The sequence below is a fragment of the Hyla sarda genome, chromosome 6, assembly GCF_029499605.1.
Source record: "Hyla sarda isolate aHylSar1 chromosome 6, aHylSar1.hap1, whole genome shotgun sequence".
NCBI lineage: Eukaryota > Metazoa > Chordata > Amphibia > Anura > Hylidae > Hyla > Hyla sarda.
The window spans coordinates 13299786-13316392 of NC_079194.1; the positions used below are offsets into that span (position 1 = coordinate 13299786).

General features: G+C 41.4%; 1 protein-coding gene across 5 annotated transcripts in view; it reads left to right on the forward strand.

Annotated features, from left to right (window-relative positions):
* The window catches only part of LOC130275340 (uncharacterized), a 505363-nt gene that overhangs the window by 22655 nt on the left and 466101 nt on the right, over positions 1-16607 (forward strand). For all 5 annotated transcript variants that reach the window (XR_008844734.1, XR_008844735.1, XM_056523209.1 and 2 more), the window contains one exon: positions 10772-10890. Coding sequence is in view for 3 of the 5 variants with exons in the window: in XM_056523209.1 (XP_056379184.1) it covers positions 10772-10890 (119 nt within the window). In the remaining 2 variants the exon portion in view is untranslated. The remainder of the gene's footprint in view (positions 1-10771; positions 10891-16607) is intronic.

Consider the following 16607-nt stretch of genomic DNA (forward strand, 5'->3'; position numbering starts at 1 on the left):
AAACAGGAGCACAAACAGGAGCAGGAGGCAGCGCTGTGCGGTGCGCCTGACGGACAGGCGCACCGCACCGCACAGCGGGGGGGGCGGGGGTCTGGGCTGGACAAGGACGGTCGGGCACAGATGGGGGGTGCTGCGGACCGTCTTGGTGTCACCCGGTGCGGGCCGCACCCGGGTCGCAACGCCACTGGATTAGGGTGTGCCTGGGCACACCCGGCACACCCCGTGCGCACGCCTATGAGTTGCAGTGTTCATACTTGACCACCGCACCATTCATTCTGTATGGGGTTTCCAAATGTTAGAGTTCAGCACTAGGCAATGTTCAAAAGCCACATAGAGAGAGAGAATGGAGCAGTGGCCAAGCATGTACAGTGCTGCTTTATTCACTTGCGGTACAATTGACCGGCTTTCTTGTCATCAGGGAGTGTCCCAGTGGCTAGACCTTCACCGATCAACTTGTTATCCCCCTTGTTGTGGATTAAGACCTTTTTAATCTTGAGATAACCCTTTTAAAATCTTAGAGCTATTTTGGTACCACAAAGTTAATTGAATAAATGTATCACCCCAAGACATAACACTAGATTAGCAAGTTGTGTCATAAATTGCACTTGCTTCAGCATGCTTTTTCAGCTGCACAGAAAGTTGTATAGTCCTCTCATTGTCAGTGTGGTGTTGTCACAGCAGCTACCTGGCTCCTCCCTCTCTCCTAAGGTGACTATCCTCTACTCTCTCTCAGGATCACTCTGATCTCTAGCCCCTCCCTCTGAGTGATGTCATCACTCCTGACCAACTCCCACAGACTACATAATCCTCTCAATGCCCTATACTATATATGTGGTGTCTGGGGTTTGGCAATGGTGAATGAAGGGTCGGGTGGTATTAACCCTTAGTTGTCGTGACGCCAGGGGGAGGTTTGCTTAATAGTAATGTTCCTGCTGCCAACCGCCCCACAAACGGCAGGGATAATAAACTGAATGTCCACAGCAGATTTTATGAAGTAACTGGAAAACTTTAACTGGTATGCAACAGTCTTTACAATTAAGCAGTCTTTTGGAGAAAACCGGGATGCAGGTTCCTCACAGGTTTTGCTGGGACTTGAAATAATGAGCTTTTTTTATGCAGGCCACTGTGCTACTAATTATAAAAGTTTAGCTGGTAGTAGTCACACAGGATTTGGTAGGTTGAGTTTGATAACTCACGGTTTTAGTGGCTGCTGGTTCTTTCAGGCTTTGGCCTAGATGAATTGAATGAAGTTATGCTGTTTGTGCTTCTTTAGTGTCCAGGCAGGAAAAGAGCAGGAACAAGAGAGCAAATTTAGTGGCTACAGCCCTTTATATAATAGGGGGCTGGACTAAGCTCATTGGTCAGCAAACCTGGAAGTCCTGGACCCAGTGAACTCTGGGTACATCACATGGCCCAGTAAGGTCCTTAAACAATAATACATTACAGCTGTACATCACATGACCCGGTAAAGGTCCTATACATTTATATTTCCTATACATTAAATAATATATCAACATAATTTATGAGGCGACCAGGGGTAAGCCCTGCAGGAGAGCCCTTTGGAAATGGAGGGACTCTGGCTGAGGGGACTTTAGACAGGGACAGGACTAGGTCCTGTACTGGGACACCACATATATATATACTCGTGAAAAGGAAAAATAAACTTTATTGGGACAATTTAGAAAATAATGTTGTTTGTCATGCTGTCATGTTGAACAGTTTCACAGGCAGAGGAGCAGACAGGGAATGAAAACAGGTATTGTCTGCATATGGATGCATTCTCAAGTTGCAGATTTGAAGCAACGAAAAAAATAGCTCAATTTACCTGCATGTGACTTTTTTCTGATAGCACAGTTTTAGAAATTGCTTAAACAAATTATGAGAATCTGTGTCAAGAGCTGTGGGGAGTGCCACCCTGAAGCTCCTGTTATTTTAAGTGTTGGACTGCGCAGAACATAAGCCACTTATCGCTACTTTTTTTTTTGCATGTTGAAGTCAATGGTAGAGGGGATTTATAAGGTGAAAAATTCTTGTTGTTATGCAGAAATTGGCACATTCTCCATGTCAAAAAACAGCATCTCTTGCCTATGTGAACTTACCCTAACAAACGGTTTACTATTTTGGCATCTATGAGCTGGGACCCCTACTGACTGCTTGATGGAAGGTTATGTGCCAACATCAACAATATTTCCAGACTCTATTGCACATTTATTATGTCTACATGCTCTACAACACTAATGCAATCCAACTATAAAATTCTGAGAAAAGACATTTTATAGAATAAATGTCATGCTTTACTAAATATTTGGGGGGCAGAGTAGAGGTTGGTGTGTAGGGAAAAGTGGGGCGATCACAGAACCAATTTATATGGTGCATGAAAGGGTAAAAATGTTACAGCTACATAAGATCACGTATCCAAGTTGCCTTGTGGGCTGTATAAATGTTGAAAATGAAACTTCAATAAAGTCCTATGAAAAACAAAAATCTACATCCTTCTTCAAAATAAAGAATAAAATTAAACACATTCTTGGCCACATTTGTAAAAAGAGCCACGAAGAAATAAAAAAAAAAAAAACAGATTTTAATAAAATACAACTCTCTCTTCCCACAAAAAAAAAAATTATACAGCAAAAAGTTATGGGTCTTGCAACACTGGGATTTATTTTTCTTTTAACGCGTTTAAAAAGTGTATAAATATGGAATTAACATAATTATTTTAACCCAGAGAATATATTTACAATTTGTTACACAGAAAACTGTAAAAAAAAAAAAAAAAAATTCCTTATTTTTATTTTCGTTTGAGGGGGTGGAATGGGAAGCTAAAGAAAATACATTATCTATACTCTAAAATTATAGCTAAAAAAAAATCCTATCACAAAAAACAGTCTGTACGGAAAAAATGGGAAAGGCTCTTGGAATGTATTTATCAAAATTAAAGTAAATTGAATAATCAGTAAATTAAATAATAAATTTAACCCTTTATGGACTTTTTCCATTTTTTGCACTTTTATTTTTTCCTCCTCACCGTCTAAAAATCATAATGCTTTCAGTAGACCTATATTAGGGCTTGTTTTATGCGCCACCAATTTTACTTTGTAATGACATCAGTCATTTCACCACAACACCTATGAAAAAAAAATGTATTTCTGCGACAAAATTGCGAAAAAGACACCACTTTGTAATTTTTAGCAACTTTTGTTTCTACACAGTGCACTTTTCAGTACAAATGGCACCTTATATTTATTCTGTAGGTCCATACGGTTACAAAGATACTTAATTTACATAGGTTTTATTTTGATCACTTTTTATACCATTTTTTTATTCATTTTTTTTTTAGGGTACACAGTGACCAAAAATATGCAATTTTGGACTTGGGAATTTTTTTTACGTATGCTCCATTGACCTAGCGGTTTTATTTTGTTAATTTTATAGTTCATACATTTATGCACGTGGCCATACTGCAATTTTTTGATTGCACACATTGTTCTATGCTATAGCATAACATTCATCAGCGTTATTTGTGCTTGATTGCTCTAAGGCTGCCTGGAGTATAGCAGAAGAGATCGGACGGCGAGGGGGCAGGTAAGGGCCCTCCCGCCATCCTCTAAGCTAATCGGGATGCTGCAGGTTCACCCTACTGAGCTCCCGGGAATGCTTATTTATTTTTTTTGATCGCCACGTCTAAAGGGTTAATGCTGGGCATTACTGCAATACGTGATGTCTGGAATTACACTGGTCCCGGCCGTTGATGGTCGCCGGGATCAACCCGCTATGACGCAGGGTCAGCTCGTAACCCACGACATAGCAGGGGATCAGGCACAGGGCGTATAGGTACACCCTGCATCCTTAACAGGTTAAAGGCTAAAGTAGGCTGGCTGCTAAAGAGTAAAGGTGTGTGTATATATAGATATTATTTATACATTAATTTTTTTTTAATATAATATATGCATTAATTTAAAATATATTTATTTTTATTTATAGAATATATGATTTATAATCATAATTATATATTTTTATTAGATATCAGTAAGTTTTACTTATGGAATATTTCCAGCCTTACGGATTCATAAAACAAGATGTGAATGCGCCTTTACCTGGCTCTAGCCCCCACATCTCCCATTTTCCATCTATCCAGTCCCTCGATCTTTTCTTCTTCTGTTTGAAATGAGTGTTCAGAGCTGGGCCTGCCGGATCAGCCAATCACTGGCCACAGCAGTGCCCAGTCTCAACCAGTGATTGGCTGAACCGGCAGCAGGTCCTGCAAAGAATGCTGTATTGGCAGTAGGGAGAAGACAGAAGATCTGGGGACCGCACTTGGGCTAACTGTAGCTGTGGGGGACCGGGGCTAGCTAAGGGTGTATCTGGCAGCTGGATCCAGTGGAAGAATTTGAAAACCGCCTAATGCTGAATCCTTGCTGGACCTGCGCTGTATCCTATTTATTGAAACGAGCTGATCGGAGTCGGCTAGTGGTCTGCTCCGGTCCAAGAACCAGATATGGTGTGTCAATGAGCCTACTAGGTGACTCCGGTCAGCTCATTGAAATGAATGGGATACGACAGAAGATAATATTTGAAATTTGAACGGATGCACAAAACAAGATGTAAACACACCTTATATATGTTATTTCTTTCAACCCACCCCACTCAAACAGCATGGGATGATTGAGTGATTTATTTAAAGGGGTACTCCCGTGGAAAACTTTAACTTTCTGGCACCAGATGATAAAAAAAAAAAAGATTTGTAAATTACTTTTATTAAAAAATCTTAATTCTTCCAGTACTTTTTAGGGCCTGTATGCTACAGAGGAAATGCTTTTTACTTTTGGATTCCTCTTCCGTCACAAGCACAGTGCTCTCTGCTGACACCTCTGCCCATTTTAGGAACTGTCCAGAGCAGTATATATTTGCTATGGGGATTTTCTCCTGCTCTGGACAGTTCCTAAAATGGACAGCAGAGGTCAGCAGAGAGCACTGTGGTCGTGACTGAAGAGAAATCCAACAAGAAAAGCATTTCCTCTGTAGTATGCAGCCCCTAAAAAGTACTGGAAGGATAAAGATTTTTTTAATAGAAGTCATTTACAAATCTGTTTAACTTTCTGGCACCAGTTGATATAAAAAAAAATAAGTTTTCCACGGGAGTACCCCTTTAATTATTTTAAAAGGTTTAAAGTCTTACTTATGTAAAGATATGTTGTTGCTCAACCAATACAGGAGATTATGAATTCCCTCATCATGAAGAAGGAAAAAATCCTGACCTAAAAATAAAAATGGTGAAAGCTAATGGAAAAGACAATATGTATTAAAAGGAAAAATGTCCAGATTAAATTGTTCTTGACATGTACAACAATGATCCAATTTTGTGACCTTGAAGACAAATTCAGATCTGCATGGAGATTTCAGCACTGGCTGTCGGCTACATTTACATTATAAAACGTCTCTTTATGCATAAAGAAAGTAAAATGCTCTCTATAATAGCACATAGTCGATTTCCTTACTGACAAGCCGAATAAATCAGACGACGTTTACACTCAGAGTCTGGGTTTTGATACATTTAGATATTTTTACATGTAATGTGCACAATATAAATGAATGGCTCTTTATGTTTATGTTTTTTACCTCCAGGAATACAATTTGCGGAGCTGATTTAAGAGCGCGCCATTCCTAAATGTGTTTTTGGATTACAACCGAGTGTTTTCTGCCATTCCAATGGCTGCTTGTTTTAGAAAGCTCAGGCTGGGGTTTTGTGGAGCTTTTATACAGGTGTTTCATTTTGGGCAGTTTCTCGCCTTGTTTTGGACAATGTAGACATTTGGGATTTTGAGTATAGGTTACATTTAAATATATAATGAGCCCTAAACCCAAAGCGTAATGCAGACTCCTAACTATTTTTTTTTTTTTTTTATAATTTTTGGGATTTACAACCTGTCAAAACATTATGTATAATAAATATATATAAAGTAGAATGCTCTTTGAATGCCATCAAAACTTATTTTATTGAAACAGAGGATAAAAGGCCAACATTTTTAAAGGGGTACTCCGCCCCTAGACATCTTATCTCCTATCCAAAGAATATGGGATAAGATGTTTCATAGTATGGGACCCCCACGATCTCTGCTCCGGCACCCCAGACATCCGGTGCATGGAGCAAACTTCGATCTGTGCTGGATGACTGGCCATGCGGGGTGGAGGTTCGTGACTTCACGTCCACGCTATGCTTGTTAGGTCACAGCCATGCCCCCTCAATGCAAGTCTATGGGATGGGGTGTGATGGCCGTCACTCCCCCTCCCATAGACTTGGATTGAGGGGGCATAGCCGTGATGTCACAAGCCTCAGGCACTGCACCCAACGCTCTAAACGGATGCAGGGTGCAGCAGGGAGATCACGGAGGTTCTCAGCAGTGGGACCCCTGCGATCAGACATCTTATCCCCTATCCTTTGGGTAGGGGATAAATATCTAAGGGGGAGGAGTACCCCTTTAAAGACAAAATAGAATCAAAATGCAAGTGTTGCGCGCACCAAGGGGTGTAAAGCTGAGGGTGCAACACCCATATGGACCTGTAAGCTCACTTGTTGCAGGTCCGATTCCTCCTGATCCATCCCAAAACCCAAACAACCACATCAGGATTAGTATACAAAATACCACAAAAAGGATCCTCCTACAAAATAGAATGATAATATCAATGTATGTGTTGTACTCTCAGAGTAACACCCCTTGGTGAGTGCAACACTGTATGGACCTGTATGCTCTCTTGTTGCAGGTCATGCTTCCTACTACAGTCCTGAAACCCGGGCAACCAGACCAGTAAAAATATACAAAATACAAAAAAAAAAGGATCTTTTAGATAAAGCTGCTCATCAGGTGGATAAGTCTGAGAAGTGCCACTGAGAATCCTACTGGTGTGCTTAACCTTTTGCTTATTGACACAGTGGTGGCATAAAAAGTTCTTTAAGTGAAAAGGAGTACTCCGGTGGAAAATATTTTGAAAATAAACTGGTGCCAGAAAGTTAAACAGATTTGTAAATGACTTCTATTTAAAATCTTAATCCTTCCAGGACTTATCAGCTGCTGTATGCTCCAGAGGAAGTTGTGTAGTCTTTCCAGTCTGACCACAGTGCTCTCTGCTGACACCTCTGTCCTTGTCAGGATCTGTCCAGAGCAGGAGAGGTTTGCTATCGGGATTTGCTCCTGCTCTGGACAGTTCCTGACATGGACAGAGGAGTCAGCAGAGAGCACTGTGGTCAGAAAGAAAAGAAATTCAAAAATAGAAGAACTTCCTGTGGAGCATACAGCAGCTAAGTACTGGAAGGATTAAAGGAGTATTTCAGGGGGGGGGGGGGGGACTTTTTTTTTTTTTTCTTATATAAAATGGCTCCAGAAAGTTAAACAGATTTGTTACTTGTATTACATTTTTTTTTAATCCTTCCAATAATTGTCAGCTGCTGAAGTTGAGCTGTTCTTTTCGGTCTGGCAACAGTGCTCTCTGCTGACATCTCTGCTTGTCTCAGGAATTGCACAGTAGAAGAGGTTTGCTATGGGGATTTGCTTCTACTCTGGACAGTTCCTGAGACAGGAGTCATCAGAGAGCACTTAGACAGAAAAGAACTCAACTTCAACAGCTCATATGTACTGAAAGGATTAACATTTTTTTTAAGAGAAGTAATTTACAAATCTGTTTAACTTTCTGGAGACAGTTTAGATATATATTTTTAAAAAAAGAAAAAATTTCTCCTGGACAACCCTTTTAAGAGTTTTAAATAGAAGTAATTTACAAATCTGTTAAATTTTATGGTACCAGTTGATTTAGAAAAGAGTGTTCAACCGAAGTATCCCTTTAAGGCCCTGTTCATGTCAAGTTTTGCCCCTACATTTAGCGTGTATGTGAAGAAAGCTCCTATGCCACTAAAATGGATTTATGGAATAGCCTAGTACAGTGGTCTCCAAATTGTGGCCCTCAACATATTGCAAAGCTACAACCCCCAGCATGGCCGGACATCCGTTGGCTGTCCGGGCATGCTGGGAGTTGTAGCTTTGCAACATGTGGAGGGCCACAATTTGGAGGCCACACTGTCCCATTCCATAAATAAACAGATGCCACATTAGGCTATGGGTGATGGATAATTTTGTAGGTCATCCCTCACAGGTGGATACAGTTACCTTTTGGGAGCTGCAGAGATGTCCCTGCTCATAGAATATCACCAAAGCTTTGTGATGTGGAAATTCCGGTACCTCTTTCCTACCGAGCTTCCTCCTGAGCCGTGGTACTGCAAACAGCAACCCAACACACGTTTTTTTCATTTAAATTAATTTAAATGGGGCTATCCACATGGACACATGTTTAAGCTGTGTACACCCCTGACTGGTACACTTTAAATTAGTACTCCAGCATTTAGAAATGTATCCCCTATCCAAAAAAAAGTGCATGTGACTGAACGCGATGGGTCCGACCTCTAGGATGTGCTACAGTCTATGGAAACGCCCAGAGATACAGGATCACAGTACTCGGGTATCTCCTGCACTCCCATAGAGAATGTATGTCGACCCTGCTCTCCATGATGGTCAGGTTGTCCTAGCAGGGCTGGTGCAAGGATTTTTGCATCCCAAGATGAAAGCTAATTTTGCCGCCTCTTGACCCCACCCATTGGCCCCGGCCTTTGACACTCCCCACCTTACTACTGGGGTGATACACTGCAACACACATACAGCATGTGTAAGTGCACGATTATGGAAGAATCTGCACACAAACCCCCATCAGCAGTCAGCGGGCAGAGTGGTTCCCCCATCAAGAGGACGCACAAGGTGGCTGCCTATTTTGCCTATAGGCAGAACCGGCACTGGGTCGTAGATGTCGGACCACCACATTCAGTCACTCAGGGAGTATGTGTTTAAATGTTGGATAACCCTTTAAGGGCTGTTTTTTTTTTTTTTTTTTTATTTTATTTTAATCTTTTCCTAAGGGACCCCTGACAAATGAGATCTGGAATCTTACCGGTCACCATGTCCGGCTCCACCAATGGTTTCTACTGTCTTATCCATCCACATTTGCATAAGCCTTCTCCCTTTTTTAATATATTTTTATTCAAAATTTATACAGGCTTAGTGTGTGTGACACGTTCATAGAAAGGCCGCCGTAACATACAAGAGCTAACAATGCTTGAGATTGTATTTGCTGTTATTGGAGTTCAGACATTTATGCTGTAATTTTCCATTTTATGCTCCAAGTGGTTCAATGTTTTTGTCGCTGTGCAGAACGCACCCGGAATATTCCTCCTTTTATCTTCCAGATAATAATGTCGCTTTGTTAATTCAGTTTAAAACTCCCCAAAAAGTCTTGCACTGTTATTTAACTTATTAAAATCAGACTGATTCTGTTCTTTTTCTTCGTTTTTATTCACTTTTCTATATAGGATTACATAAGCGGCCATTTTAGATTTTACCTTTTTTAGGTTTTCTTCATACATACTTTTTGCACTGCTTCCTTGTCTCTCAAAATGCGACACAGAATCTACCTTCCCAAAATAGCATTGATGATATATAAAGTATATTTCTTTTTTGCCTTTTTGCATTTACACAGGCTTTTTTTTATGAATGCCTGTTTTTTTTTTTTTTTTTTTTTTTTTTTCATTATGCTGCCTTTAAAAAGAACTGCTACTGAAGTGGGGGTTAAAAAAAATCTCCATAAAGAAAAAACATCACAGGTCTATATGAGCTTTATATTCCCCTATTCACCTATTAACATCTAGGCATGGCATTTTTTCCCAGTGTTTAAAAAAAAAACTGTGAAGCCACACCAAGACTTAGAACAGGGCATTTTAATAATATAAAAATAAATGCATAAATAAAAATATATATATATAATGAAAAATTCCTATGGCTAGATGTTAGCTGGAAATCAGTAGGGCAATATGAAAGGCAACGCCCACATGGTGGTCTCTTTGGGTTACTTCACAATTAGTGTAACACAAAAAAACAAGACTGTCTGACTTGACTTTCAATGAAAACAGATTTTTAGCTGACAGAACAGATGCAGAACACTCTCTGCTGCTTTACTGCAATTGTATATGTGGCTCTTACTCCTATCTGTGTTGGTCACTGCTCAGTGTCCCTCACAGAGATCTTCACCTAACACAGTCTATCTACAGTGGCTGTTTAAGCTATGTGCATAGGATTTTATGGTGGCTCTGACATCACCTATAAGTTGCCTCGTGAATGGCTGGCTGGTAGAGCTGTTGAAAAGGCATCATGGGATTCCCTGAGGGCATGTGATTCTTACTCCGTATCCTTTATGAATCTTTTAAAGTTATTTTAGCAGGTTCTGTTGAACTGAACCATGCAAAGTTTTAGTTTAGCTGAACTGAAAACCTAGCAAAGTTCTGACTTAACCCTTGTTCTACACGTTTGCTCATCTCTTCTCCTAACACAATGGCCCTGATTTATCAATCTAAAACAGAAACTGGAGTGATTTTCCCAAGCAACTCATGTTTTATATCTTAAGGAGCTGTGGTAAAATGAAAGATGAGCCGTGATTGGTTGCTATGGGCAAATCGCTCAAGTTTTTGCCATTGTGTGTACTAGAAGCTCAGATGTATCCATTTAATGCGCAAGATCAGGAACTTGACTCCATCTGTTTTTAATTCCAGGTTGCGGCATTTCTCAAGTTGGGAAGATAATGTTTTAATTACTTTTAATAAGAAACAAATGGTTCATCTTAATAAAAACCAGATGAACCTGAACTTTCTCTCACTACTTTCTTTTTTTTTTTTTTTTTATAGAAAAAGAATGTTTTATATGTCGGGAAACTGAGAAGAAAAGCCACGAGAAGCTACAACACTTCTGCGATTGCACAGATTTAAGTGTGCACCACCGGTGTTTGCTGGCATGGATACAGAAGGTGAGCTAGTCGTTCGTGCCGTCTATGTACAGTAGATCAACTCTCCGAAACTATTTTAATGTATCTTTCTTTTAGTCATTTTTTTTTACAATTTGTACCTTCAAACACCATAAACCTCACAATGGTTAAACTATAAACACATGGAGTTCATTGATCCCGAGATCATAAAGGGGGGTTTTGTCGAAAAGGTGTTTTATTATGAAACATAAAAAACTGATCGGTGGGAGTCATCGGGGGTGCCAATGTTTTTCCTGAACGGACCATGTGCAACCTGCCTGAACTTGGAATCCTATTGCTATTCCTTACAGTGTTCAGATCATAAAGTATTCAAATAGCTAGAACATGCAATTCCACAAATAACAGTGCAATAATAAGTTACACAGAGGCGTAACGTGTAGCATCTGGACCCCGATGCCAAATCTGCAACAGGCAGGGGCGTAGCTATAGGGGGTGCAGAGGTAGAAGTTGCATCAGGACCCTGGTGCCTAAGAGGGCCCCAAAGAACATCTGCCCCATAAGAGACCAGTGTTATGATTGGCACATGGGGCCCTGTTGCACATTTTGCATTCTGGTCCAGAAGCTATGCTTCTGGCAACAAGCCACTATGTACCAACTAGAATACTGGCCTCTTATGGTGCAGATGTTCTTTGACGCCCCTTTAGGCACCAGGACCCCAGTGCAACTGCTACCCCCCCCCCCCATAGCTAGGCCCCTGACGTTTGTTACTATATTGCACACACATAGGCCACTAATGGAAACACACGCAGTAGGATGTTGTATCTCTTTTGGTATTCGTAACTACAGCAATTTGATGTGGCCTTTATTCCACCTGGACCTAAAACTGTGGGCTTGAGCTGTTGCAAAACAACTCCGAGCATGCCCAGACAGCCTGGGTAGTTCTGCTTCATTTGGAGGTCCACGGCTTGGAGACCGCTGTACTTACCGCATAATAGGTGGAGGTCATGACATGCTCTGAACAGCCCATTCTGCCGCGTCACAAGGATGTCCTATCCCCCAAATCAGTCCTCTAGGACCACCTACAATGCAGAATTTGAATTTTTACCTTTTTATTCCAATAGAATAACTGAAAACACACGGTATGTTGGTGGGCCTTGAGGACTGGTTTAGGGGCCACTGCCCTATAGGTTTATCACCTGGGGACTGTGAAGCTTTAGGAAACAAAGTTCATTGCCATGTTCCTGGAGCCAATCCATGACTACATGATCCTTGTTGTTGATGAATTTGGTCTCGCCATCTCAAATGCTTGGCTGTGTCATGCGGGGGCCAATTAGTGCCTGGTGGGGTTGCCAGCAAGAATTTAACCACCTAAATGCTCCAGTCACAACTTAAAGGGGTACTCTGGTGCTCCAGCATTCCGAACACTTTGTTCAGAATGCTCGGAGCCTGAGGCTGTGATCGTGACATCACCGCCACGCCCCTCGTGACTTCATGCCATGCCCCCTCCATTCATGTCTATGGGAGGGGGAGTGTTGGCTGACACGTCCCCTTCCATAGACATGAATGGAGGGGGTGTGGTGTGATGTCATGAGGGGTGTGGCCGTGATGTCACAACCACTGGCGCAGGAACTCAGCGTTTGTTTAGAACGCCGGGTGCTGCAGGAGATCACCGTGGTGGTGGTGGTGGGGGGGGGGGGGGGCTCAGCAGCATGACCTCTGCGATCAGACATCTTATCCCCTATCCTTTGGATAGAGGATAAAATGTCTAGCAACTAAATACTCCTTTAAAGGAAAACTGTCACCTGTTCATCCGCACTATAACCCGATACACCGGGTTATAGTGCAGGTGAACAGGAGACCGATGCAGGGTCTCAGACGGCTATACCTACCTGTAGTCTGGAGCCCCGATCCTCCGAAGGTCCCCCTCTTTCAGTGCTGACTTGCGCCCTGGAGGCGGGCTCGCCGGCTAGGTTTAAATATTCATAAGCGTTGGTCACGTGACCAACACAGGAAAATTTAAATACAGCCGGCGAGCCCGCCTCTAGAGCTCAGGTCAGCACTGAAAGAGGGGTACCTTCGGAGGATCGGGGCTCCGGACTACAGGTAGGTATAGCAGTCCGAGACGCTGCATCGACCTCCTGTTCACCCGCACTATAACCCAGTGAATTGGGTTATAGTGCGGGTGAATGGGTGACAATTTTCCTATATAGGTGATTAAAGGGCTGGGATTTAAGTTACCTGCTCCATACAAAATTTGTGAACTTACCATGAGAACTGTGAATTTATGGAACAGTCTACTTAGGAACTTCTCCTAGAACAAAATAGCATTAATTTACATGTAGAAATACAGAATCTCATCCCCTCCCCTTGATCCACATATACCCCTTCCTTTCACGTCACTGACTGAATTTGATGGACATGTGTCTTTCAATCGTACTAACTAGAACTACAAATACTTTTGAATGCTTGCATGTACTTAAAGGTGTATTCTGGGATTTTTTGTTTGACTGTGCTACAGGGGCTGTAAAGTTAGTGTAGTTTATAATATAGTCTGTACATGTGTTTCATGGTGTTCTAGCAATTGTGTGATTTTTTTTTTTTTTTTTCCCCCAATTTTTTGTTTTAACAGAAAACAAAATGAGTGTCTTCTCAGGTTTTCCCAGGTTGCAGTGTGGCCCGAGACATTACATCACTAGTCAGGTGTTCACAGGGAGCCTATCTGTGCTCTAGTGGGTAGAGTGAACGCTGGCTGGGAGGGAGATTATTCTGCAAGAATTTGAGTTTTGCAACAGCTGGAGGCACATTTGCCAGAAAACATTGGTCTATTGCATGGAAGGGAGCACGTTTGTTTCAATGAGGGTGTCTGATGTGTGGGAGGGAGAAAAGCGACCCTACACTTACAAACAAGGAAGTTTCCCGTCTAGGACACAGGGAGTACAGGTAGATTCCACTAGGTCCTAGGGCTCCAAACTGTGGACCTCCAGCTGTTGCAAAACTACAACTCAAAGCATGCTCGGACAGCCAAAGTTCAACTTTTTAAAGGGGTACTACGCTGGACAATTTTTTTCTATTTAATTTTTTTAAATCAACTGGTGCCAGAAAGTTAAACAGATCTGTAAATTACTTCTATTTAACCCCTTATAGGGGTATTTCAGGATTTTTCTTTGACTAAGCTACAGGGGCTGTAAAGTTAGTGTAGTTCATAATATAGTGTCTGTACCTGTGTGTGATGGTTTTCTCACAATTCTTCTGTGATTTTCACTCCAATATTTATTAACGGCATACAAAGTGATTTGTTGTCTCAGATTTTTCCCAGCTTTCAATGCGGCCAAGACATTACTTCACTAGTCAGCTGATGACATGGAGCCTGTCTGCTTCAATGGGTGGAGGGATCACTTGGTGGGAGGGAGATCAATCTGCAACTAATGCAACAGCTGTAGGCACCCTGATTGAAAACCACAGGTCTTTTGAGGAACAGGAAATAACAGTACACAAAAAGCTAGCCACAGTATTATGGTAATCTCACAACATAGCCATTTAGCCCCAAGACAAGCGCAGATTCCTTCCTAAGCATGTCCATTACTGCCTGCCAGGTACGCCCTTTCAGGACGCAGGGTTTCACGTTTTTGGGGTATTCAACTTTGAACACTGCGTCAAAAGGGTTAATAGCACGTGGCAAAACGGTCGGTATGCTATTTGCCCAGGGTCTCGGCTTTCATTAGCCGCTGGGACCGACCCGGTATGATGCGGGGTCACGCCGTGACCCCCGCATTATAGACCAGGCACAGGCCGTACAGGTACCCCCTGCGTCTTTGAGGTAAAAAATCTTAATCCTTTCAGTACTTATCAGCTGCTGTATGCTCCAGAGGAAGTTCTTTTCTTTTTTAATTTATTTTCTTTGTAACCACAGTGCTCTCTGACACCACTGTCCATTTTAGGAACTGTTTGAAGCAGGAGCAAATTCCATAGCAAACCTTTCCTGCTCCGGACAGTTCCTGAAATGGACAGAGGTGTCGGCAGAGCACTGTGGTGAGACAAAAGAAATTCAAAAAGAAAAGAACTTCCTCTGGAACATAAAGCAGCTAAGTACTGGAAGGATTAAGATTTTTAAATAGAAGTAATTTACAAATCTGTTAACTTTCTGGCACCAGTTGATTAAGAAAAAATTTGTCCAGCGGAGTACCCCTTTAATACAAAAAGCTGAACTTTATTAATACATTAAATAGACCAAGTGTTCTCAGAAATTAAACCTTCTCCCCAACAATTTACCCATAACTTACATTTATATCTCTGCTCCTGGCAAACACTTGACCTGAAAGCGGAAAGTTTTATATTTATTTTTAATTATTTTTTTACCTCTGTTTTACTCTCTCTAAATATTTCTACATTCAAATCTTTTTGTGCTCTAGATTTCTATGACCTAAGGAATTTCTTTGGGAAGAAAAAAGTGGATATTTCTATTAATACAGCGGTCTACTGGAAAATCTTACCCGGTACTATATGTGCCTGTTGGCACCAAGACGCCCAGTGTCTGCCCATAGAACCTATTGACCTGTTGTATTTCTGTAGTGTTATTGATACTTTATAAAACACTTAAAGATTTGAAGCAATACAATATTTCTATATTTTGCAGGTTTTTCCCTCTTTCACCACATTTTGTGTACATAACTAGCACTGAAATTCAATAATGTTTCTGGGCAAGTGCTCTTCAGATGCCACCAGGGAACAGTAACAATGCAGCTCTTTTTAAATTAACTGAAATGAAAGACACATTTTGTATTTATGAACTGGAAAATAGTAGGTTTTGGATTCTTTTAACCAAAGAAATGTGGAAGAGAAATTTCAGAATACTACTGCTGCTTCGCTTACAGGTTTCTTACGCTTTTGTTCACAAAGATGCATAAAACCTTTGATAAAAATACAGTATTGGTATCCTGCTTACCTCTGCAGCGGTGGGCTTTAAAACGTCAATAAAATTTCAAAAACTCTGCAATTTTTTTTTTTTAAATATAGCTCCCCACTTTTCTAGCTGTAACCTCCCCCCTTCTCAACTCATTATTCCCTTTGATCAACTCAGAGGGATTAAGTTAATATAGATGGGGAGTGCTTAGGGAGAGACTCAGAAAGGGTTGCATCTTAGAGTAAGTGTTGTATTTCATCCCAGTGCTGGATTACAGCTTACACTGCTCAGTACTGCCCTTTTAATTCTGTTCTTCTTCTGAGGGTGTACTATAGAGAGATAGAGGAGCAGTATCCTCTCTTCTGAGGGTGTACTATAGAGATATATGGGAGCAGGATCCTCTCTTCTGAGGGTGTACTATAGAGATATAGGGGAGCAGGATCCTCTCTTCTGAGGGTGTACTATAGAGATATAGGGGAGCAGGATCCTCTCTTTTGAGGGTGTACTATAGAGATATAGGGGATCAGGATCCTCTCTTCTGAGGGTGTACTATAGAGATATAGAGGAGCAGGATCCTCTCTTCTGAGGGTGTACTATAGAGATATAGAGGAGCAGGATCCTCTCTCTTCTGAGGGTGTACTATAGAGATATAGAGGAGCAGGATCCTCTCTCTTCTGAGGGTGTACTATAGAGATATAGGGGAGCAGGATCCTCTCTTCTGAGGGTGTACTATAGAGATATAGGGGAGCAGGATCCTCTCTTCTGAGGGTGTACTATAGGGATATAGAGGAGCAGGATCCTCTCTTCTGAGGGTGCACTATAGAGATAGATGTATACTGCGCACATGGAAGAAATGTCA